This window comes from Chiloscyllium punctatum, chromosome 1 (assembly GCF_047496795.1).
Source record: "Chiloscyllium punctatum isolate Juve2018m chromosome 1, sChiPun1.3, whole genome shotgun sequence".
NCBI lineage: Eukaryota > Metazoa > Chordata > Chondrichthyes > Orectolobiformes > Hemiscylliidae > Chiloscyllium > Chiloscyllium punctatum.
The window spans coordinates 6,679,409-6,703,979 of NC_092739.1; the positions used below are offsets into that span (position 1 = coordinate 6,679,409).

The 24,571-nt window shown below is 38.4% G+C and overlaps 1 protein-coding gene across 1 annotated transcript in view; it reads left to right on the forward strand.

Moving 5' to 3' along the window:
* lrba (LPS-responsive vesicle trafficking, beach and anchor containing) overlaps positions 1-24,571 on the forward strand; it is an 894,965-nt gene that overhangs the window by 66,165 nt on the left and 804,229 nt on the right. The window contains exons 8-13 of the mRNA XM_072561970.1: positions 957-1,103; positions 6,598-6,795; positions 7,634-7,767; positions 8,590-8,698; positions 15,448-15,600; positions 22,972-23,140. Of these exons, the coding sequence (XP_072418071.1) occupies positions 957-1,103; positions 6,598-6,795; positions 7,634-7,767; positions 8,590-8,698; positions 15,448-15,600; positions 22,972-23,140 (910 nt within the window). The remainder of the gene's footprint in view (positions 1-956; positions 1,104-6,597; positions 6,796-7,633; positions 7,768-8,589; positions 8,699-15,447; positions 15,601-22,971; positions 23,141-24,571) is intronic.

Sequence of the window (24,571 nt, forward strand, 5' to 3'; positions counted from 1 at the left end):
TCCCAAAAAGCGAACAAAACATGTCCAGAAACCCTAGCCACACTCCCCTGCATCAAAGACATCTCGGAAATGACTGCCTGACTACTCTGACCTCGTGCGTCATGGTCGCCCACAAACACTAAAACAGCAGCTAATGAACTTGAAGGAGCCTAAACAGACATTAAGCAAAACTAATATTGTTTACAAAATATCTTGCAAGAACTGTGACAAACAGGCAGAAAACTCGCTAAAAGGATATATGAACATCAACTAGCCACAAAAAAGACATGACCCACTGTCACTAGTATCTTTGCATACAGATGAGGAAGGACACCACTTTGACTGGGACAACACACCTATCCTAGGACAAGCCAAACAGAGAGACACACGAGAATTCCTAGAAGCAATGCATCCCAACCGGAACTCTATCAACAAAGACAATGACAATCCCATTTATCATCCCCTGAGGAAAAGAACAGGAAAAGGTGTCACCACAGGAAATGATGTCACCAACCCAAGGAGCCCTAAAAGCACAAATAGAAAGTGGGCCATACCGCCAGTGCTTTATCCGGAGGCTCACTGATGATGTTACCGAGTATGGTGATGAAACATCTAAAAATGAACCTTCCAGCTTAGTGAGCAAACCTACATCCAGATATTTCCCAATTCATAATAATTTTCATGGCGTGTCGTTATCCTTCACACATTAATCCTCCACTCTGATTACTTGCGTGCTGCTATTAGAAAAATACATGAGACTTCGGACCATTGCTGCTACATGATAGATGTAGATGAGAGAAAGCTGTTAATATTAGACAATTATAGCAGGTTACATGAAATGATGTGGCTTATTACATACTAAAACATCTTTACAAATAACTCATTTTGTAAATTACTATCTTTAGAAATGAGAATTTGAATTAAGTTTGGAATGTACACATTAATAACTTTATAATTTCATCTGTTTATATTTTTAGACATTTGATAAATGTTTCCTGGGATCTTCAGAAACAGCAGATGCAAACAGAGTATTCTGTGGGCAACTTGGAGCAGTTTATGTATTTGCTGAAGCTCTAAATGCAGCACAGATATTTGCAATATATCAATTAGGTCCTGGATATAAGGTATTCTAATGTGAGAATTTAGTTTAAAGATAAATGAAATTTCATTTTTGAGATGAGTCACTAGTCAGACTGTCTGTTAATAGTGGTTACTTACTGTAGAATTCAATTGCAGCTCTGAATGATTTAGATTAACATCAAATTATAAGACTTGTTAAGATTAATGATATTTTTGGTGGCATTGCCCTGTCAAAGAATGTTTACAAAAAGCAGCTAGATTGTGTAACTTCTGGTCCACCCATTTATTAGCATGTAGTCAGACATTACTTGTTACACTACTGTCGTGACTACTCAATTTTGAGAACTTTTTAAATTAAAAATAATAGTGTCATGGAATCTATGATATACCATTTCATGTACACCATGCCTGCTTGGAATTTATGATTGTTTGGTAATGCAAACTATGAATGCAAGTCTATAATCAGACCCATTTTGTATCTTACTTCTATCAAGTAGGTACAAAAGCAGTGATGCTAAAATCAAAGTATGGAAATGGAAACCAGTGAAAAATTAGAAATTCACTCTACTGTGTATATTTCAGCTCAGTAATGCATGATTGGCACTTTTGAAATCTCAATCTAGTCCTAACTAGAGAAGACAGCATTTAATTTTGTAAAAAGGCAAATTATGAGTAGAAGATTTGAGTACAAAGAACATCAGACATAGAACAATACAGTACAGAACAGGCCCTTCGGCCCTCAATGTTGCAGCGACCTGTGAACTATTCTCATTTGATCCCCCTACACTATCCCATCGTCATCCATGTGCTTATCTAAGGATTGTTTAAATCTGCCTATTGTGGCTGTGTTAACTACATTGGCAGGTTGGGCATTCCATGCCCTTACCACTCAAGTAAAGAACCTGCCTCTGATATCTGTCTTAAATCGATCATCCCTTAATTTGTAGTTCTGCCCCCTTGTACAATCTGGCACTCCAACATCCTAGGGAAAAGACTTTCACTGTCTACCCTGTCTAATCCTCTGATCATCTTGTCAATTAGCAGTTTGGGTTTCTTTCTTTCTCCCTCTCTCCCCCTCACTGACCTCACTATGTGCTTCCTTTGTCTGTTCCTCTCCCTTTTAAAAGGGTTGTTTTACCTTTTTATTCCTCGAAAGTTCCAATACAATGCAACAGGATGTAAAACAGTAATCGCTGCTCCTGGAATTCGAGGAAATCACCTCCAACACCTAGAATACCTCAAAAAAAAAGGAACAGCCTGTTGGAATCAGAAATTTTTCCCGTCCTCCATCTTGGATTACCCAGAATCTTTTTTTCTTCAAAAAACTCAATCACATTAGGTCTTCCGACACCTCACCTGTGGCTATCAGTGATGCAAATATCTCAGCAAGGAGCCCAACAACTAGCTTGCCACAAAATTCTAGGGGATACCTGATCAGGTCCTGGGGGTTTATCCACCTTTATCTGTTTTAAGTCACAAATTCTATCACACTGGGGTTCACTTATGACACTTAACTGAGACATTGCTATTTGCAGCAATCCGATACTATTTTATGCACTTCCTTTTTATTCATTTGTGGGATGTGGGCGTCACTGGATTGGCCAGCATTGTATTGCCCGTCCCTAGTTGCCCTCGCGAACGTGGTGGTGAGCAGCAGTCCACATGCTGTGGGTTGACCCATAATGCCATTAGGGAGAGAATTCCAGGATTTGACGCAGTGACAATGAAGGAACTGCAATATATTTCCAAGTCAGTATGCTGAGTGGCTTGGAGGGGAACTTGAAGGTGGTGTGTCCCCTTATATCTGCTGCCCTTGACTATCCAGATGGAAGTAGTCATTCGTTTGGAAGGCGCTATCTAAGGATTTTTGGTGAATTTCTGCAGTACATCTTATAGATAGTACACACTGCTGCTACTGAGCATCGGTGGAGGAGAGAGTGGATGCTTGTGGGTGTTGTGCCAATCAAGCGGGCGGTTTTGTCCTTTATGGTGTCAAGCTTTAGTTTTGTTGGGACTGCACTCAGCCAAGCAAGTGAGGAGCATTCAATTACACTCCTGACTTGTGTCTTGTAGATAGTGGACAGGCTTTAAGAAGTCAGGATGTAGCAAAGAAGTTATACTAATAAAATCACCTGTTGGTCAGATTGATTGATTTAAAATCTCGTCCAAAGTATGATTCCGTGCATAGCTAAGAGCTTGAATTAAATGTTTCCTTAATTTTGCGAATGTAAGTGTACATAACACAAGCTGTTCAATGATTGGTGCAATGAAGTTAAACCAGACCCCAATAAAATTCCACTTCTTTATTCAACCTATCTCCCACAACACCCTTCACTGCCACTTTGCAAAGGACAGTTCTACACTGAATATTTAAATGGGCATGATTTGGAGGTGCCGGTGTTGGACTGGAGTGTACAAAGTTAAAAATCACAAAACGCTAGGTTATAGTCCAACAAGTTTAATTGGAAGCACACTAGCTTTCGGAGCGTCGCTCCTTCATCAGGTGATAGTGGAGGGCTATAAATTTTGTGTTAGGATTGAGACCTCCACTGTCACCTGATGAAGGAGTGACGCTCCCAAAGCTAGTGTGCTTTCAATTAAACCTGTTGGTCTATAACCTGGTGTTGTGTGATTTTTAACTATTAAAATGGGAGATTGAACAGTTAAGCTATCTAGGCCATTGGTCTAAACTTGTTTTCGCTGGAGTTTAGAATAATGAGAGGTGATTTCCTGAGTGGTCTCAATAAGGTAATCATGCAAAGAATGTTTTCTTTTATGGGTGAACCAGAACCCGGGGTTATGCGTTTAAAATTAACGACACCCTTTGAGGACAGAGATGAGAGGAGTTTATTTTCTTTCTTGTTTGTGCAACTTTGGATATCTCTGTCCTTCAAAGGCAGTGAAGGTAGGGTCATTTATTGTTTTAAAGGCAGTGGAAAGTAGACTTTTGATAGGCAAGAGAATCAGAGGTTATTGCAGATTGGAATGTGAAAGAGACTAGGATCAACCATGATCTTGTTGAATGATGAAGCAGGAGAGCCGAATGGCCTATTTCTACTCCTGCTTTGTACATCCCTAGGTACCATATTAGTATTTACTGATAGGAGGTGTATACACTAATGTAAGATGTTTACATGTGCTGAACGGGTATGAAAACGGTGGATGAATTTCAATGTAGATAAGTGTGACATGATATCTTTTGATGGGAGGAATATGGAGACCATCTATACTTTAAAAGTAAGAATCAGCTTAAGATTTGAAGATAAGGAAATCTCGCAATACAGATTCACATCTTTATAGTAGCAATACAGATCACCAAGTTACCAAAAAAATCAGAATTCAAAATCTACAGAAATTGATAGATGTTAAATTTGTAAATTCTTTGTTGGGCTATGTTTAAACCACTGTGTAGAATTGTGATCACTATATCATCAAAATAATGTGGAAGAACCATAGGAAGGGCAAAAAAAAGTTGAACCAGGACTTAGGGGATACAGTTACCAGAAAACTCTGAACAACCAAGTTCTCTTTCTTCAAGAGAAGAGAAGCATCAAGTGTGTTATAATCCCAGATGAATATAATACTGTATAATTCGATCCTAGAACAAAGCATGACTCATACATTTGATTTTTGCAGTTTGTTAATATGGTCATTGTCACTGAAACATATTCACAGGAGCTTCCAGATGTTCTTTAACAATACAACATTGTTCATTACAGAAAATAAGCAACAAACTTAGCTCTGTTGAAGACGGTTAAAAACATCTTCATACATTGTGAAAACAAAGTTTAAACTTGTTTCCCAAAAAAGATCTGTTAAAGTCCTCGAGAAATATCACTCCTACCTCAGCTTTTCAGATCTCTACTTAACTGACTTCCTCAGTTTTTGTTATTCTTTAAGTTTGGTGAGTTTTCTTTTGATTCCTTTATGAACTGGCATGCCTCTGGCCCAAACTTTCGCAGTTCTGACAAACTGAAACTTTCTATCCAAATTCTCTTGGCTTGGATACTTCACAGATCCAAAATCACTTCTCCTGAGGTGATTGGTTCCTTTGAAATAAACTGCAAAATACTTTGTTTTCCATCTAGGAGAAAATAAAACTGTTCAGGTTTTTCTCCATGAAAACTGCAAGTCTTCTGTTTTGAAGTCGAAACTAAACGAATAAACTTACTTGTATAAACTGTTTATCCATTAAGACTGCAGAAGTTCTCCCAGGCATTCTGTTGCAGTTATGTATTTTCTTGGAGTTGATGTATTTAGGTTCCTGTTTGAAATTGACTTTCTGACCTTGTAAAGTAAAAACCTTCACAGAATTGACCCACATCTGTCTGCCTCTATTTTGAAATCATAATCCAAAGGTATCTGTATTATACACGTTTATCACAGATGACCTGATAAGTCCTCAAAGTTTAAAAGTAATTGTTCAGGCTGTCAATGACGAATTATGTTAATGTAGTGCCTTTTGTATTCATAACATTTCTTGAGCTATCACAGACTGGAGTGTTCCAAACAAAATTTGACATTAAACCACTTAGAATGATGTTAGGGTTGAAAGCCTGAGGCTTGGTCAAAGTACATCGAAGAGTGTCTAAAAGGAGGAAAACGGTTGCAAATGATTCAGATTTTGAGAGGGAATTCCCTAAAGATGGTTCCACTTGGGTGGAAATCCAAAAATAAGGATTATAATTGTACGTTGATAAATTGATGTAGATGAAATTTCCTTGTATGCAGTAGTGATTGTAGAATTTGTACCATGATGAGTGGTTGATGGAAATAGCAAAGATGTGTGTGTTCAAGGCCATATTAAATCAGTACATGAGAGGTGAAGGAGTAGAAGAATACAATATTAGGATGAGATTAAACTAGTGTGTGGAGAGTCACGTGGACCATAAAGCAATACGGACCTGGTTTAAATAGATTAATTCTCTGTTGTTAATTCTTTGTACTATTGTAAGATTGAGAAAACAGACCTGTGCATTATATATGCAACTCTTTGCAACACCACTACCTCATCACTGGAATCCTCATTGTGTTTTGTATGTTTTGATTGATATGCTAGTAGTGCTGTAGGCCAAATTTACGAGTTGACAAGCCATTGCAAGATATTGCAGCATGAATCCTGAGTTGTAAATCTGTTCTCGGCAATGCTATTCAGTGTCAGGTGGAAATTTTGTTGTTCACCTAAAGTTCAGAAGGAAAATATTGTGGATGCTGTAAATCTGAATTAACAATGAAAACAAAAACAAAACTATGAACAGAGTGCTATCCAGCACTTTGTATTATTATTTTAGAAGTGATGCTGTTCTTAATTTTATGCAAATTAGACTTTTGTAACAGTGCAGTACTGTATATGTAATGAATCCACAGTAATTGGATTTCACTCTCTGCCAGATGGGTCAGTAAATATGGCCCAGTTTCCAAATTTGAATGCTTAGTTAAACTATGGAAATAAGTTGATCTGTGTTAGTAAATAAACTTGGGCATAAGTTCATGCAGTGAGGTGTTTTTTTGAATTGCGATTTCTTTGCTTTTTTGCAGGGTACGTTTAAGTTCAAGGCAGAAAGTGACCTCTTACTTGCTGAGCACCACAAGTCACTGCTCTACGATGGCAAGTTATCGAGTAGTATTGCCTTCACTTACAACCCAAAGGCCACAGATGCTCAGCTCTGTCTAGAATCATCCCCAAAGGATAATCCATCTATTTTTGTACATTCTCCACATGCTCTAATGCTTCAGGTAAAATCAAATTCATTTGATCTCTATAATACTGGTAAAGAATGTGATAAATATTTTTATGTTGAAAAATATTTAATTACCACATCAGAAAGATAAACAATGTTGAAGTGCTGGTCAGACAGCATCTGTGGAGAGAGCAACAGTTCAAAGATGACTCTTTCTTGGAAGTCCTATTGGATTTGAGAAATTTACTCTAATGTTTCTCTCCCAACGGATGTAGCTTGACCTGCTGAATTTCTGTTATTATTTTTAGATTTCTTGCATGCATGATATTTTGTTTTGTGCAATACACCTACAGGTTGGGAATATTATGGACAAATGCTTGTATTAAAATGGCTTGAATGAAGCAAGAAGTTCTCTCTCTAAATGAAGTAAACTATTTTTATGCAATTCAGTTTATGGGAAACTACTTGCACGTAAATTTTAACGTTCTGGTTCAGCAACAATTGCACGACATCATTTTATGATTTTGTTGCTACTTTAAGTACTGAATATTTGTAAAGCAAAGTTAAGATTTAGTTTTCAATCCATGCAAATGATCTACTTATACGGAAAAAATGTTCAGATTCAAGGTTTGATAGTCATTGAAGGATTTTGACACACTAGAAAAGGCTGTAATGGAACTAGAACTTTTGTAATTATAAAATATATTCTTAATAAGTTCTTAGTATAAAAACCTGAGTGCTAAAATTATGATCATATTAATTAACTTTGTTTTTAATGCTTTATCTAGTTTTAAATAAATGTGACTTTTCTTTTGCATTTCCAAAACCTTTTCATAAAGGTGCAAATGTAAAGTTCATCTTTGGTGATTTTAATTTTAAATTTCTTTCAATAGGATGTCAAAGCTGTTGTAACACATTCTGTACAAAGTGCTATACATTCAATTGGTGGCATCCAGGTGCTTTTCCCATTATTTGCACAGCTTGATTACAAACAGCATTCTTCTGACCAAGTTGACAGCACAGTTTGGTAAGTAACTCTAAGATGTATTACATCCTGTTCTGGGGTTGATTGTTCATTACTCCAAGCATACCGTGATAGGTTAACAGTGGAATTCAAGAAATTTGCAGCTCAAAAGCATATTAATTGACTTGTCAAACTTGTGTTAGCTCTTTGAAAGATGAATCATGCTTAATCTGTATTTTCACATTTTATTCGTAACCTTGTAAATTTCTCAACCTTCAAGACCTGTTCAACTCCCCACCTTACCTTAATTTTTGAGAACCTCTCATCTTGAAAGTTTCCATAACTTATTAACATTAAAATTTTAAACAAAGAAATGAACCTATACTTGTTAGCCATCAGTCAGTTCTCTTCATGCAGAAGGTATCAGTTTTGAATTTCTTCTCAGATTTCCACACTCAGTCTCCTCAAGCTCACATTCTTCACTGTCACTGATCCTCTGCTGCGAGTTCTTCTACTATTATCTGCTATTATTTTTCACCATTTCTCCTCAGGATTCTTCTGTGTTTATTAATTCTTGTTTCCCCTCAAACTTGTTTTTCTACTCTCTCTGTTACATTGTTTTTTTTTCCAAAATCATCCTCTGCTACAATTGAGTAAAGAATGCTTAGCTGCTCCAAGAATTTCCTTTTGTTGCATGCAACACTTCATTCCTACAGTGCACTTGATCCAAATAGTTTGTTGTTGATCTTAAAAAAAGAAGCATGACAAGAACTTAATGAGCTAATATGTAAATGCCAAAATAACTTGCTATCTAAATTTCTCTTGGTTCAGGCATATTTGGAATGTTAATGACTTCATCTCCTTTTTCTGACTTTTTTATTTTAGCTCCACATTGTTGGCTTTTATAATGGAATTACTGAAGAACTCTGTGGCCATGCAAGAGCAAATACTCTCTTCTAAAGGCTTTCTTGTCATTGGATATAGCCTCGAAAAGGTCAATATTGAAACAACCTATTAATTTTGTGTATGGTTTTAAACAAGGCTTAACAATTAATTTAATCCAATCAAACATGAAACAACTTAACACTGTTTCTCAAAGCATTGAATCTTGGAGTACGTTGTCCAATTCAACAGGCGAGAAGTATTTTTAGAAAACAAAAAAAGCACTATTCTTAATAAGTGTTTTGCATGTTCTTCCCATTAAAATCATTGAAAGGTCAGAGGCAATGTACAATTTGCATGCTCCAAGTCATCTTATTTCTTGGTTGATAGCAGGAAGATTTGAGGAATTGAATAAATCTGCAGCTCTTAAATTTGGCTCTCTAAATCTTTACCATTTTATAATCATGAATATAATGAATTAAGTGATGAGCTTCTTTGACTTTCCCTTGCCTGTATAAATAAGAAAGAAAACTTATGTTTTTGTAGACCATTGTTTTGTCAGTGGGTTACTTTTGAATTTTAGTCATTGTACTGTAAGCGAGTAGCAGCAAATTTGTGTACAGTAGTGTGTCAAAACAGAAGGTGATAACTGACTAGATAATCGGTTGAGATAGAAAATTACCAATTAATTTACTAAAATTCAGTGAATTTAGAAAAGGTTCTATCAGAGTGAAAAGTAGTAAGTAATAACCCCTTTATTCAAGAAGGGAGTGAGGCAGAAAATAGGGAGCTATGGATAGGTTAGCTTGATGCCTGTTGTGGGGAAAGTTTAGAATTTAACATTAGGAAGGTGAAAACAGGACACATGGAAAGACGCAAGGTAATTGGGAAGACTGCGTGGTTTTGTGAAAGAAAAATAATGCTTAACCTATTTTTTCAAATGCCCTGAACGAATAATATGTGCTGTGGCTAAAGGTAAGCCTATCGAGGCACTGTACTTGGATTTCTAGAAGGCATTTGACAATGGGCCACATAAAAGCTTATTGCATAAAGGAACTTGGTGTAGTGGTTAAAGTACTAACATGGATCAACGATTAGCTGGTTGGTAGAAAGCAGAGAATGCATAAATGTTGTTTTTCAGATTGATAGGATATGATGAATGGGATCCCACAGAGCTCTCAATGTTTTACAATTTTTGACAATGGCTAAGTTTGCTGGCCTTACAAAGATAGGTCAGAATGCATATTGTGAAGATGACATAACCTGTGTTGATTTGGCTTCTTGTTAAGGGAGTGGGTAAAGATCTAGCAGATGAACTGTGGTATGGGGAAAATGTAAAGTTGATAACTTTGCCAGGAAGAATGCAAAATGAATATTGTTTAAATGGAAAATGGCAACAGAATTCCAAGTTGTAAAAAGACCTAGGTATTGTAGTGCATGAGTCACAAAAAGTCATTAAGACAGCTAATGGGAAATACTCCTCTATTTTGAGAGGAGTTGATCATAAAAGTAAGGACCTTATGATTCAGCTATATAGGGCATTGGTAAGTCGACATATCAAATACTTGCACAGTTTTGATCATCATAATTATGGTAGCATGTAAATGCGTTGGAGGAAGTTTAGAGTTGGTCTACTAAAATGGTATCTCAAATAAGTGGGTTGTCCTATGAGGAATGACTGAAGAGGTTGGTCTTGTTTAGACTGGCATTTAGAAGAGTGAGGGTGATTTAACTGAGCTTGTAAGATCTTGAATGGTTAACAAATTTTGAAAAGATTTGTAGCTCAGTTTGAGGTTCTGGATGTGAGTTTGCTTGCTGAGTTGGAAGGTCCTGTTTCAGATGTTTTGTATCATCAGTGAGCCTCTGGTGAAGCGCTGGTGTTATAATCCTAGTTTCTATTTGTGTTTAGGTTTCTTTGGGTGTTTGGTGATGTCATTTCCAGTTCTTTTTCCTCAGAGGATGGTAGATGGGGTCCAAATCAATGTCTTTGTTGATAGAGTTCCAGTTGGAATGCCATGCTTCTGAGAATTCTCGTGCCTGTCTCTGTCCGGCTTGCCTAGGATGGATGAGTTGTCCCAGTCAAAGTGGTGTTCTTCCTCATCTGTATGTAAAGATACTAGCGAGAGTGGGTCATGTCTTTTTGTGGCTAGTTGATGTTCATGTATGTTGTGGCTGGTTTTCTGCCTGTTGGTCCAATGTAGTGTTTGTTACAGTCCATGCAAGGTATTTTGTAAATGACATTAGTTTTGCTTGTCATCTGTATTGGCTCCTTCAAGTTCATTAGCTGCTGTTTGTGTGTTGGTGGGTTTGTGGTCATCCATGATTCCAAGAGGTCTGAGTAATCTGGCAGTCATTTCCGAGCTGCCTTTGATGCAGGGAAGCATGGCTAGGGTTTCTCGGCTCGTTTTGTCTGCTTGTTTCGGTTCGTTGCTGAGAAATTGGCAGACTGTCTTGGGTACCCTTTCTTCATAAAAATGCTGCATAGGTGATTTTCTTCTGCTCTTCATAGTTCCTTTGTGCGCCGTGTGTGGTGGCTCATTGAAATAATAACCTATTGCAGCTTCGTTTGTGGGTGTTGGGATGATTGGTTCTGTAGTTCAGTGTTTTGTCCGTATGTGTTGTTTTCCTGTAGACACTGGTTTGAAGCTCCCCACTGACAAGTTCACTCTACTGTGATGTCTAGCAATGGCAGTTTGTTATTTTCTTCCTCCTAAGTGAGCTTTATTTCAGTAAGGATATTTTTGATGGGTAGAAGGTTTTCTCAAATTTGTTTTCTTCAGTGATGACAAAGGTGTCATCTACGTAGCGGACCCAAAGTTTGGTTTGGATGGTTGGGAGAGCTGTTTGTTAGAGTTTCTGCATTACTGCTTCTGCCGGGAATCCTGATATCAGTGATCTGATGGGTGTTCCGTTGATTTGCTTGTAGGTCTTGTTATTGAAAGTGAAATAGATAGTGAGGTATAGGTCTACTAGTTTGGCAATGCTGTCTTTGCTAATGAAGTTGGAAATATCTACTGTTTGTGTCTTTGTTTCTTCTAATAGTGTAGTCAGTGTTTTTTTGGCCAGGTTGATGTTGATGATGTGAATAAGGCTGTTACATCAGAGATCATTATTTCATCCTCTTCTAGTTGGTGTCTTTGGTGTTCAGGAATTATTGGGTGGAGTGAATTGAGTGGTGTGAGTCCTCTACTAGGTGTTTCAGTCTTTTTGTGGAGTTTATTGGCTAGCCTGTACATTGATGTTCCAGGGAGAGAGACTATGGGGTCTAAGGGAGGGGGAAGGGGTGGAAGGGAGGGAGAGAGAGCTCAGTCTCACTACTAGATCTCACAGTAGAGCGAACTGTCAGTGGGCAAATTCAAGCCAGTGTCTACAAGGCAACGTCACATATGGCCCAAATACTGAACTACAGAAGCAATCATCCCAACACCCACAAACGAAGCTGCATTAGGACATTAATTCAATGAGCCACCACACACTATGTAAGGGACCTGCAGCGCTGATGAAGCCACCCACCTCTTTCTGCCACACCCCGCCCCTATCAGTTCAATGGGATTGACACAGCGAGCACTTGCTAAGTCCACTCCCCATTTGGGAGGCTACGCAGCACAGCACGTGCGCCTCCGTCCTCACACGTGCCCCAATGTTTACCCCTCTTTCCCCCCCCCCCAAACCTGTCTATTACAGCCCCACAACTGCATCCTCCAACCCTCCTGCCCCCCCCCCACTGGAATGGACACCAATAGTAAGTCTGCTGCTGCCTTGGGGGGGAGGGGGGGTGCAGTGAGTCTCACAATAGCGCACCCAAAGGCGTGCACACGCAATTTTTAACTGCAACACTTTGACAAGTGCCCTATACAGGGCAAAGAGGGAAATGTTGGAGAGGATTATCTGGGGAGGAGGGAGTTTAGGGTACATACTTGTGTAAAACTCCAGGGAAAGTGTGGGGTGAGAGAGAGGAGGGAGTTTAGGGTACATACTTGTGTAAAACTCCAGGGAAAGTGTGGGGTGAGAGAGAGCGCAGGCGGTCAGTAATTTGGAGATGGTGCCTGGGCTCCCATGACGTCCAGGACTGTTCTCGGTAGCATTTCAGCCAAGTTCATTTTTAACTATTATAAGGAAAAGACACTATCAGTGTTGAAACACCTCTTTGATATAATGTTTCTATTGCGACCTTGAGATCTTTTTCGGATAATCCAAAATTTGGATAATTGAGGTTCCTCTGTAAACACAGTCTGCCGATTTCTCAGCAACAAACCGAAACAAGCAGACAAAACGAGCCGAGAAACCCTAGCTATGCTTCCCTGCATCAAAGGCAGCTCGGAAATGACTGCCAGATTTCTCAGACCTCTTGGCATCATGGATGACCACAAACCCACCAACACACTCAAACAGCAGCTAATGAACTTGAAGGAGCCAATACAGATGACAAGCAAAACTAATGTCATTTACAAAATGCCTTGCATGAACTGTAACAAACACTACATTGGACCAACAGGCGGAAAACCAGCCACAACATACATGAACATCAACTAGCCACAAAAAGACATGACCCACTCTCGCTAGTATCTTTACATACAGATGAGGAAGAACAGCACTTTGACTGGGGCAACACATCCATCCTAGGACAAGCCGGACAGAGGTACGCATGAGAATTCCTAGAAACTTGGCTTTCCAACTGGAACTCTATCAACAAACACACTGATTTGGATTCCATTTACCATCCTCTGAGAAAAAGAACCAGAAATGACATCACCCTACGCCCAAAGAAACCTAAACACAGAAAGCAGGACGTAACACTAGTGCTTCACCAGAGGCTCACTGAACATGTTACCTTATATGGTGACGAAACGTTTGAAACCTAACTTTCCAGCTCAGCGAAGAAACTCTCATCCAGATTCTGAATGGTCTTCACAAGCTGGACATGGAAAGGATGTTTTCTCTTATGGAGTGAGTCCATAACTAGGGTACACTTTTTTAAAATTGGAGATTTTCACTTTCAGAAAAGAAGTGAGGTGAAATATTTTGAGTTTTGTATATTTGGAACTCTGCTTCAGAATGTGATGGAGCCAGGGTTATTAATATTTTTAATGTGCTGATAATTACATTCTTGTTAGACAAGGGAATCAAAAGTTATTACTGGTAGATAGGATTGTGAAAACAGAGCAGAATGGCCTACTGCTGCTGCTGCTTGTCTGTAAGAATCAGGTGAACTCTCTAGGCGTCTTTGAATTGTGCAATGAAATCTTTTACCTCTATCCAAGAGAGCAGATGCTAATTTCAGTTTTCTGTCTGTTCTGAAAGTCTTTCCCTCAATACAGCACACTCTTGGTATTTCATACAGGTGTCATGTTAATTTTCTGCTAAATTCTCTGCTGTCAGGTTGAAACGCTTAACTTGCAGATTAGTATATACGTTAGCAATTTTATCTAAACAAAGGAGATATAAGATGCCAAATATGAATTTTTAATAAATGTTAAAAATGCAGGCTTTACTGGTGAAAATATTATTCCTGTTTTAGTATTTTGAAATGAAATGGTAGCAATGACTATTAGACAATGTTGTGCTGAAATTTGTCATATTTACGTGGGATCTGAAATTACTGAATACCCATTTTCATCTTTAAATCCCAGTCCCCCTGGCTCTTCATCCGAATCATCATAAATAATACCTTTTCTTAGCTGCTTTCAGTTGTAAAGAAGGGTCACTGGACTTGAAATGATACTGCTGTCTCTGCATAGTTGCTGCCATCTGGCAATTTCTGGGTTTGTTTGTTTCAAGAATACTGAAACTGTTGGACAATTGCAAGGGCTAAGGCTTCTCCATTGCTACTTTCTGGATTTTTATAGTTCTCTGTAGTTATATGAAGTAGTTTAACTAGTTAACCATAAATTTAACATAATAGGTAATCTTTTTAGCACTAGATTACGTTTACAACACTTGAGGGGGACAAAATTTTAATGCACACAGTTGATCACTTATTTGCTTCTCTCTATTTATTTCCCTTCTGCAGCAAATTTGTACTTGCACAAAATTCCAAAGTTAGCACTAATATTTCAGTGCTCTGCTCTTAACAGATTCTGTGCTCTCACCCTCATTTTATCTACTATAGACCATGTCAGTGTAAGTTAGCTGGAACTGTTAGCTTGGTGGAATCCTCCACCTAGTGGTCTGGATAAGAATTGAAGTGCGTTCAACATCTGGAGCAATCTAGAGGATATACATCTGTGTCAACACCTTAGTCAGCGACCTTGTATGGTCAGCAATTGTGCCTATGTGAATTTTGAATCAATTTGGATAAATTGGAAAGCACAGCCTATTGTCAACTGCTACACCAGTTCTGTTCAGTTATGATTGATTTATTTTGATCTACTTTCACTTGTGATCAAAAATTGCACTATCTGGGCATGTTACTAAATAACAATTTTGATACTGTTTCATACATCTAAAATTTTAATCCTTTGAATATCTCCTGCACAAATTTGTTTCACATTTTTAATGCTTTGGATGACTCTGAAATTGTTGCTTACAGTTTTGAAAACAATGCATTTAAACCAAGATGTTACATTTAGTACATGCTTACATGGTGTTTTGTGCTCCATCTTTTGAAACATTTATAACTCTTCTAAAAGGAGTAATTAATGCTTCTATATTGCGTGCATTTATAGAAATTACTCAAGAAAACAAATTACTGTAAAAACAGTATTGTTTTTTATTCCTTACGTTAAAATCTAGCTTATTGTTTTGGTTAGTGAATAAGAAATAAGATGAATTGATGTACTCCATGGGCAAATGCATTCACATGTATCACTATTTAAATTACTTTAATATGCTGAATAACTGCAATCCGTGTTTTTCTTGTAGTCTTCCAAAGTTCATATCACCGGAGCTGTTTTGGAACTCTGTTTGGCATTTGCCAAATACCTGAGTAATTTGCAGAATGGTGGTCCTCTACTCAAACAGTTATGTGATCACATTCTTCTGAATCCTGCCATATGGATACATGCTCCAGCTAAGGTGAACATGTACTTTTTCAGTTCTTAAAATGAAAACATATGTGAATTTAAAAATATTTCCAATATACTCCAAAGATTTAGCGTGAAGTTAGCTGAACACAATTTATGAGCACATGCCCTTTACTTCAAGATGTTGAGAACAAATAGTGTATTATTTCAATTGATTAAAGTAATTCATGTCAATTATGCTGATAATCTGAGAAATAAAGGTTGGAATAAAATTGTTATAGTTTCCTCTTCTACAGGTTGTAGCAGAAATAATCCCTAGTTTGTGTATGATTTGAACTGGATTCATTTGACGTTTTGACCAAATTAGTCAAATTAAGTTGTACATAATAATTTAAATTAGGTATATTACTAAATGAAAACAGCTTTTAAACTCAGCTGAGTTAAGTATATTTTTGATTGACAAGGGGACTATGAGGGAGGCATAGGGAGTCAACAGTTTTGACTGATATGCTGGTATTTACCTTAAAATATTAGAAATTGGAACAGGCTGAAGTTATTCTGCCTCATATGCCTGGTCAAGAAGCTAGTAGTTGACCTGACTATGTCCTTAATTCTAATTCCCTGTTTATGCCTCTGCCACCATACCATTCACTTGTCCTACTTGGCTTGAACGTATATAGTGACCGGCTGTCACTGCTAACTAGACAAGGCAATTCCAAGTATCAGTTTATTGAGAAGAAATTTCTTTATCTGTTCATGTTTGCCTAAATCGTAGAACATGATACAAAACAGAAGTAGTAGAAAACCAAGAATCTAATGAGTGATAAGCTTGATTGATTACTATGAATAAAAGTTCCGAACTGGAGAAATGAAGACAACAAATCTCTTTAACTTGATGACTATTACCATGGTTTTCCCAAAAGAGCCACAGGGATAGTGAAAGCATTCTTAATAATCATCCAAAATTTATTGGATTCTGAAATGTCCTGGTAAATTGCAAGGTTACAATTTTATGATATGAGGCCTCAGCTACCTGTAATCTATGTTAGTGTATTCAAGATTGCTGGAAAATCAAAACCAGATAGGAAAGTAAATTGAGAATGCAAAGTCTGTGAAGGGTATGGGCAGATTAAGTGAGTGGCCCAGAAGGATATAGTAAGGTTGTTCATTTCAGAAGATGCAAGAGGAAAGGAGATTATTTTTTAAACTGAGAGAAGCTATTGAAGCAAAGATGTTTCAGTAAGATTAGGGAGGGTGGTAAAAAAGGAGGGGGGGTGGCATTGCTAATTAGAAATGGTATAACGGCTGCAGAAAGGAAGTTTGAGGGGGATCTGCCTTTGGAGGTAGTATGGGCTGAAGTCAGAAATAGGAAAGGTGCAGTCACCTTGTTGGGTGTTTACTATAGGCCCCTCCATAGCAGCAGAGATGTGGAGAAACAGATTGGGAAACAGATTTTGGAAAGGTGCAGAAGCCACAGGGTCGTAGTCATGGGCAACTTCAACTTCCCAAATATTGATTGGAAGCTCTTTAGATCAAGTAGATTGGATGGGGCGGTGTTTGTGCAGTGTGTCCAGGAAGCTTTTCTAACTCAGTATGTAGATTGTCCAACCAGAGGGGAGGCCATATTGGATTTGGTACTCGGTAATGAACCGGGACAAGTGATGGGCTTGTTAGTGGGTGAACATTTTGGTGATGGTGACCACAATTCTGTGACTTTCACCTTGGTTATGGAGAGAGATAGGTGCGCACAACAAGGTAGATTTTACAATTGGGGGAAGGGAAATTATGATGCTGTAAGACAGGACTTGAGGAGCATAAGTTGGGAGCATAGGCTGTCAGGGAAGGATGTGGTGGAAATGTGGAACTTTTTCAAGGAGCAGATACGACGTGTCCTTGATATGTATGTACCTATCAGGCAGGAAAGAAATGGTCGTGTGAGGGAGCCTTGGTTGACGAGGGAGGTTGAATATCTAGTAAAGAGGAAGAAGGAGGTTTACATAAGGTTGAGGAAACAGGGTTCAGACAGAGCAGTGGAGGGATACAGGATAGCCAGAAGGGACCTGAAGAAAGGGATTAGGAGAGCTAAGAGAGGGCATGAAAAATCTTTGGCGGATAGGATCAAGGATAACCCCAAGGCATTTTATGCGTATGTGAGAAACCTGAGAATGACGAGAACGAGGGTAGGTCCGATCAAGGACAGTAGTGGGAGATTGTGTATTGAGTCGGAAGAGATAGGAGAGGTCTTGAACAAGTACTTCTCTTTAGTATTTACGAATAAGAGGGACCGTATTGTTGAAGAGGAGAGTGTGAAACGGACTGGTAAGCTAGAAGCGATACTTGTTAGGAAGGAAGATGTGTTGGACATTTTGAACAACTTGAGGGTAGACAAGTACCCCGGGCCTGACGGGATATATCCTAGGATTATGTGGGAAGCAAGAGAGGAAATTGCAGTACCGTTGGCAATGATCTTCTCATCTTCACTGGCAACGGGGGTGGTACCAGGGGACTGGAGAGTAGCGAATGTTGTGCCCCTGTTCAAAAAAGGGAATAGGGATAACCCTGGGAATTACAGGCCAGTTAGTCTTATTTCTGTGGTAGGCAAAGTAATGGAAAGGGTACTGAGGGATAGGATTTACGAGTATCTGGAAAGACACTGCTTGATTAGGGACAGCCAGCACGGATTTGTGAAGGGTAGGTCTTGCCTTACAAGTCTTATTGAATTCTTCGAGGAGGTGACCAAGCATGTGGATGAGGGTAGAGCAGTGGATGTAGTGTACATGGATTTTAGTAAGGCATTTGATAAGGTTCCCCATGGTAGGCTTATGCGGAAAGTCAGGAGGCATGGGATAGAGGGAAATTTGGCCAGTTGGATAGAAAACTGGCTAACCGGTTGAAGTCAGAGAGTGGTGGTAGATAGTAAATATTCAGCCTGGAGCCCAGTTACAAGTGGAGTTCTGCAGGGATCAGTTCTGGGTCCTCTGCTGTTTGTAATTTTTATTAATGACTTGGATGAGGGAGTCGAAGGGTGGGTCAGTAAATTTGCAGATGATACGAAGATAGGTGGAGTTGTGGACAGTGAGGAGGGCACTTGTCGTTTGCAAAGGGAGTTAGATATGATGCAGAGCTGGGCTGAGGAGTGGCAGATGGAGTTCAACCCTGCCAAGTGTGAGGTTGTCCATTTTGGAAGAACAAATAAGAATGCAGAATACAGGGTTAATGGTAGGGTTCTTAGTCAGGTAGAGGAACAGAGGGATCTTGGGGTCTATGTACATAGATCTTTGAAAGTTGCCTCTCAGGTGGATAGAGTTTGTAAGAAGGCCTATGGTGTATTATCGTTCATTAGCAGAGGGATTGAATTCAAGAGTCGTGAAGTGATGTTGCAGCTGTACAGGACTTTGGTTAGGCCACATTTGCAGTACTGTGTGCAGTTCTGGTCGCCTCACTTTAGGAAAGACGTGGAAGCTTTGGAGAGGGTGCAGAGAAGATTTACCAGGATGTTGCCTGGAATGGAGAATAGGTCGTACGAGGATAGGTTGAGTTCTCGGCCTTTTCTCGTTGGAACGGCGAAGGATGAGGGGTGACTTGTTAGAGGTTTATAAGATGATCAGAGGAATAGATAGAGTAGACAGTCAGAAACTTTTTCCCTGGGTACAACAGAGTGTTACAAGGGGACATAAATTTAAGGTGAAGGGTTGAAGGTATAGGGGAGATGTCAGGGGTGGGTTCTTTATCCAGAGAGTGGTGGGGGCATGGAATGCGCTGCCTGTGGGAGTGGTAGAGTCAGAATCATTGGCGACCTTGAAGCGGCATTTGGATAGGTACATGGGTGCTTAATCTAGGATAGAAGTTCGGCACAACATCGTGGGCCGAAGGGCCTGTTCTGTGCTGTATTGTTCTATGTTCTATGTTCTAACTTGTGTTGTTTCAAAAAATGTATCTGTTGAAGCTTTTCACCTTATACTCAGCAGGACATTGGCAAGACTACCAATGCAAAGGGGCATAACAATTTATACAATATGAAAAGAAGGTGGTGATTGATTGACAACCTTACAAAATAGACAATGTCACATTCTCTGGTTCTTTGCTTAGGGTAAACCGATCAGAATCAAACTGCCTGGTTTAAACAAAGCTTAGCAGTTAAGTGAGAGCCATTAGCTAACTGCTGCATTCTCCATGGCAGTGCCACTTGAGTAAGAATTCTGTTGCCAATCAAATCAACACTTTTATCCTATAGTATAACATTACCTTGATTTTCTAGTGAATGTTTTTATAAATATAAGCTAAAGAGCTTAAACAAAATGCCGCCTTGGAGCAATAAACTGGAATTTTGAGTCTAGAAGGATTTGAGTATCCTTGTTCATGAAGCACATGACAGCAGGCATATAGGAGGGCAAGTGGCAGGTAAAGCATTGGATTATAAAAGTAAAGGTCCCTTACTGCATTTGTATACAGAGCTCTGGTGTAAGACCACACTGAGTACTGTGAACAGTTTAGATTTCAAAAGCTATGTCGTGATTGTAACAAGGTCACCCAGGTAAACCTCATGGGATATGAGTTCCCTGATTGGGGCTGATAATCCTGTCCAATCAGGGAGCCCTGACTGACAGGTAAGAACACCAGTGTCAAACATCCTGTTTACTGAGCTGGATCAGTGTCAAGTACTTTCCACGTGTAAATAATGGGTGAATTGGTGACTGGATGCCAGCCTCTGGAGTTATTTCAGGTTACATTTGCTTTGAGAGGAGCGCAACCAGGATTGATTCCTATGGGGTGTGATTTGCTTTATGGTGAAGAACTGAGTGGAATAGGTCAGTACTTCTCTGAATTTTGAAGAATGAGTGGTGATATTACAGAAATATAAAATTTTTGAGACATTAATATATATTCTTAGAAGCTACTTTCCCAGGTTTAAAACTGTAGAACAACAGAATGAGGTCAGCATTTGTTATTGAGAATGAGATGCAAAGAAATTTGTTGATTTGGTGTGTGTAAATATTTAGAATTCTGCACCCTGGAAGTTCATAGGAGCTCAGAGGCTAGGTATATTTGAACTGAGGCAAGTAAATTTGGATTTGAAGGGAATGTAGGGGTGTTGGAATCTACTGGGAAAGTGAAGATGAGATCAACATTAGCCCTATCATACAGGGTGTCAGAACAACGTAAGGGAAAATGTAGGTTGCTCCTGCTCATTTTAAGTTATTTCCTTAAGCATTGATCCTTCAACCTCTGAAACAACTTCATTTCTCAGTTATTAAGCATAACTTAGCAACAGCAGGCTGTTCTGCTCATAATGTCATCTTCACTAAATGCACACAAAGCATTTTTGTCAAGTTACTCCTTTTGGAAGTGCTGAAAGAGCACATAATCTGATTTTATTTCCTCTGTCTAACTTGGGCGCAAGGGTATTTGTGATTTCTTTCCTGTCTTCATGGGTGTGAACTACTAAGTCAATGATGTGTTAAGGACTGAATCATTGATTTGAGCCACGAGGGAATGTTATCAAGATGAAAACGGTGGTCTGATTTTGGTCAAATGATTGACTATAAAATTCCAGTTATTACTAAATTCCATTTAGGCTTACAATTTTCTCTGACCCGGAAAACTGACAGAACATATTCTCAGGTCTTTCTAGCTTTTGAACTGATACATTTCAATTGTCCAACAGAAACAACCATGTTAATGGAAATCCTTAATGCAATATCTGTTGCAATTGATAAACTCCTTCTTCCATTGAAGGAACTGTCTCTTTCTGCTAACTCAACTCAAATTGAGATTAAGAGCTTGTTATAGGCAAAAGCATGGTGATAGCCTGTTTGTTTACCCCTTTGACAATAATATCTGGAAACTGATCATTGTCACTTCAGGCCTTTAAGTAAAAGCTTTTAACTTTGGAATATTTTAAGACTGTTAATGTCCTCTTGATATGTTTTGTTCTCCTATTTTATAATTTTTTCCACTATTAATTTTTATAATTGTTATCTCAACTTGCATATGAAAACTTATTAAAGTTAGAGGATAGTACTCTGATCCTGCCAACATGATTCTTTTTATTAGGAATCATGGTTCTGATTTGTGTCCCATTGACAGCTGACCCCAGACTTTGAGTATAGCCATACTGTATTCTGAACTAGTGTGATGTTCTCTGTGTGTCATTGTGGGATCTACAGAACGAAGAAGTATGTGGTTGAGCCTAAATTCAATTTAAATAATGTAAAGAGTAGTCTAAAGAAAGATGGGATGATGAAAGAAATAAAAAATAGAAGATAAGTTAAAACATTCATTTTTTTCAAATAAAAATGCAAGCGCTACTTCACTTCTGAGGAAACCAAGACTTAACACATTTGGAATTGAATTTTCAGAACCATAGAGGTTCTTGAAGTGGAGGTGCTGGTGTTGGACTGGGGTGGACAAAGTTAAAAATCGCGCAACACCAGGTTGTAGTCCAGCAGGTTTATTTACAAGTACTAGCTTTCGGACCACTGCTCCTTTATCAGGTAACTAGTAAGGTAGGGCAATAAGACACAATTTATGGCAAAAGACCATAGTATCATGCACCTGATATGATATATTGAACACACCTAGATTACTGTAAAGTCTTAAACAGCAATTGAGGTGTGATCAATATATTAGTTGCATGACACGATGATCTTTTTACTATAAATTCTATGTCTTATGATCCTGCCCCACCAGTTAACTGATGAAAGAGCAGTGCTTCTTTTAACTTGGCTCTTGAATGCACCAATCTGAATGTTTTCTGGCAATTTTAGAGTCACTAGTAAGAAAACCAAGTTCATACCATTCAGTTGATTTTAGCTCAATTAGCCTGCAAGGATTGTAAAGGACACCCTGTGTCAAGGGCATCTCAGACAGCAACTTCTGGAATCCATGTTTAAATATTCTGCAATTTTCTGTCTGATCTGCTTTATTGTAATGGACTATTAATTGCATTATGATGAAGTTAGCTAAATATTGATGTTGATGATTTTGAATTGCAGACTTGGATGTTGCAATAATCAAAATATTAGAGGCCAGTGAATAGTTGGAATTGAGCAGTTGCCAGATTTCACACAAATAGCCTTCAGGGTTATAGTTTCAGGAAGAGAAATTCATAGTCCCAATATGGGTGGTGATTTTTTTAAAGTTTCATAAACCAAACCAAAGTAAAAACAGAATAAGAAATGTTTATAGTTCAGTTTTTGGGAACTAATTTTTCCCTGAACTGGTGTCTGTCTTTGTCGTTGTGAACTCCTTAAGGCATTTCAGTTCTCAAATGTTAATTGAAAGGAATTGCAATATGAAGATTTGTATTTGATTTGTAACTGAATGCAGAGGTTATCACTTGGTTGTTTAGGTCTTGACTGCAGAATCTTAATTGTTCGATATTGGTACAAATCTGTGATTTATTTTCTTCACTTCAAAACAGGTTCAGTTGCAGCTCTACACCTACTTGTCCACTGAGTTTATCAGTACAGCCACCATTTATAATGCAGTACGACGAGTTGGTACTGTGCTGCAGATAATGCATACCCTTAAATACTATTATTGGGTAGTGAATCCTCAGGATCGCAGTGGAGTTGTTCCCAAAGGCCTGGGTAAGCAAACCTTGAAGTGGTTAATGAAATAAAACATTAGATTGTGTTGCTTATTTTGTTCTGCAATTCCAGTTGTAGCTCATAAATAATGAAATATGTAGCATCTGAGGCAACCATTTTTATCTGATTTGGCATCACTGAAGATGCTGATACATGAAGTCACTTCAGAGCAGGTGCAACCAGAAATTTATAGCACCGTAAAAAGAAATATATCTTTTTTGGGAGTTGTAGCAGATATTTTCTTTTAAAAGGTTTCTAATATATTGAGAAATATTATTTTTGCAAAAGGTATAGTAAGTCTGGACAGAATTGAAGTGTGAAGAAAGGAGCATAAGAGGCGATCTTGTGGGTGTGAAAACTATTTGAGTTAGAAGCTGTAATTTGTTGTTATATGCATTAATATCTGAACTGATGGCCCAAAGATTCAATCCAAACTATTTCTGAACATAACTCTGCATAAGCATTAGCTTCAGTAAGAACTGCATGTAAAACGTTTCATCATCAAATGATTGATTTTACACATATATCAGATCTGTAATGGAGAAAAAGTCACGAGATAAGTTTTTAATATAAGACAGCATTGAAGGAATGAAACATTGATGACTGTAAATTGGCCTGAACTGTTAACTGTAGGAAGTATTGACTGTAACTTAACATGAACTAGAATGTCAGTTTCAACAGGACCTAGGCCAACAGGATGACAGACGAGCAGCAGATAGAATTTAAAACAGAAATGTGAGGTGGTGCAATTTGGGAGAAAGGATAGAGGAAATTTAGACTAAGCCACATGTTTCAAGTGTGCAGAGACCAGGAGGGACCTGAAGGTACATTGGCATACATCTTTGAAAGTTATTAAAAAGGTGGTTTGCAAAGCATTTGAAACCTTGGGCTTCATAAATAGAGGTATTGAATACAAAAGCAGCTATTTTATGGAGAACCTTTTATAAGACTCTGGTTAGGCCACAACAACAGTGTCATGTTCTTGTTAGTGAACTCGAGAACAGTTGTGAAAGGGTTCACAGAAGATTTGCAGAAAGGTTTCAGTGATGAGGCAGTTTAGTTACAAAGTTAGATTGGGGAGCCTGAGGTTGTTCTTCCAGTGTATGCACCAATTTTTGCTAGCTACTATCGGTTCTGAGGAAGTGTCATGGGATTCAAATAGTTAACTCCACAGATGCTGCCAGACCTCCTGTGTTTCTTCAGCAATTTTTGTTTTTGTCAGATTTCCAGCATTTGCAGTTATTTGTTTTATTGTAATCCAGTGGACTGGTTAAGCTATTAAAGAAAAATGACACAAAAAAAAAGTAAGGGAGAAGTGACAACTGGAGATGCTGTTTTGATGATGGGTACAGTACAATACACTTTGTTCCTTAAAGTCATTGACATAGACCTTAGCTAGTTGAGCTTCCTGTGGTATTTGTCTAGTGACAT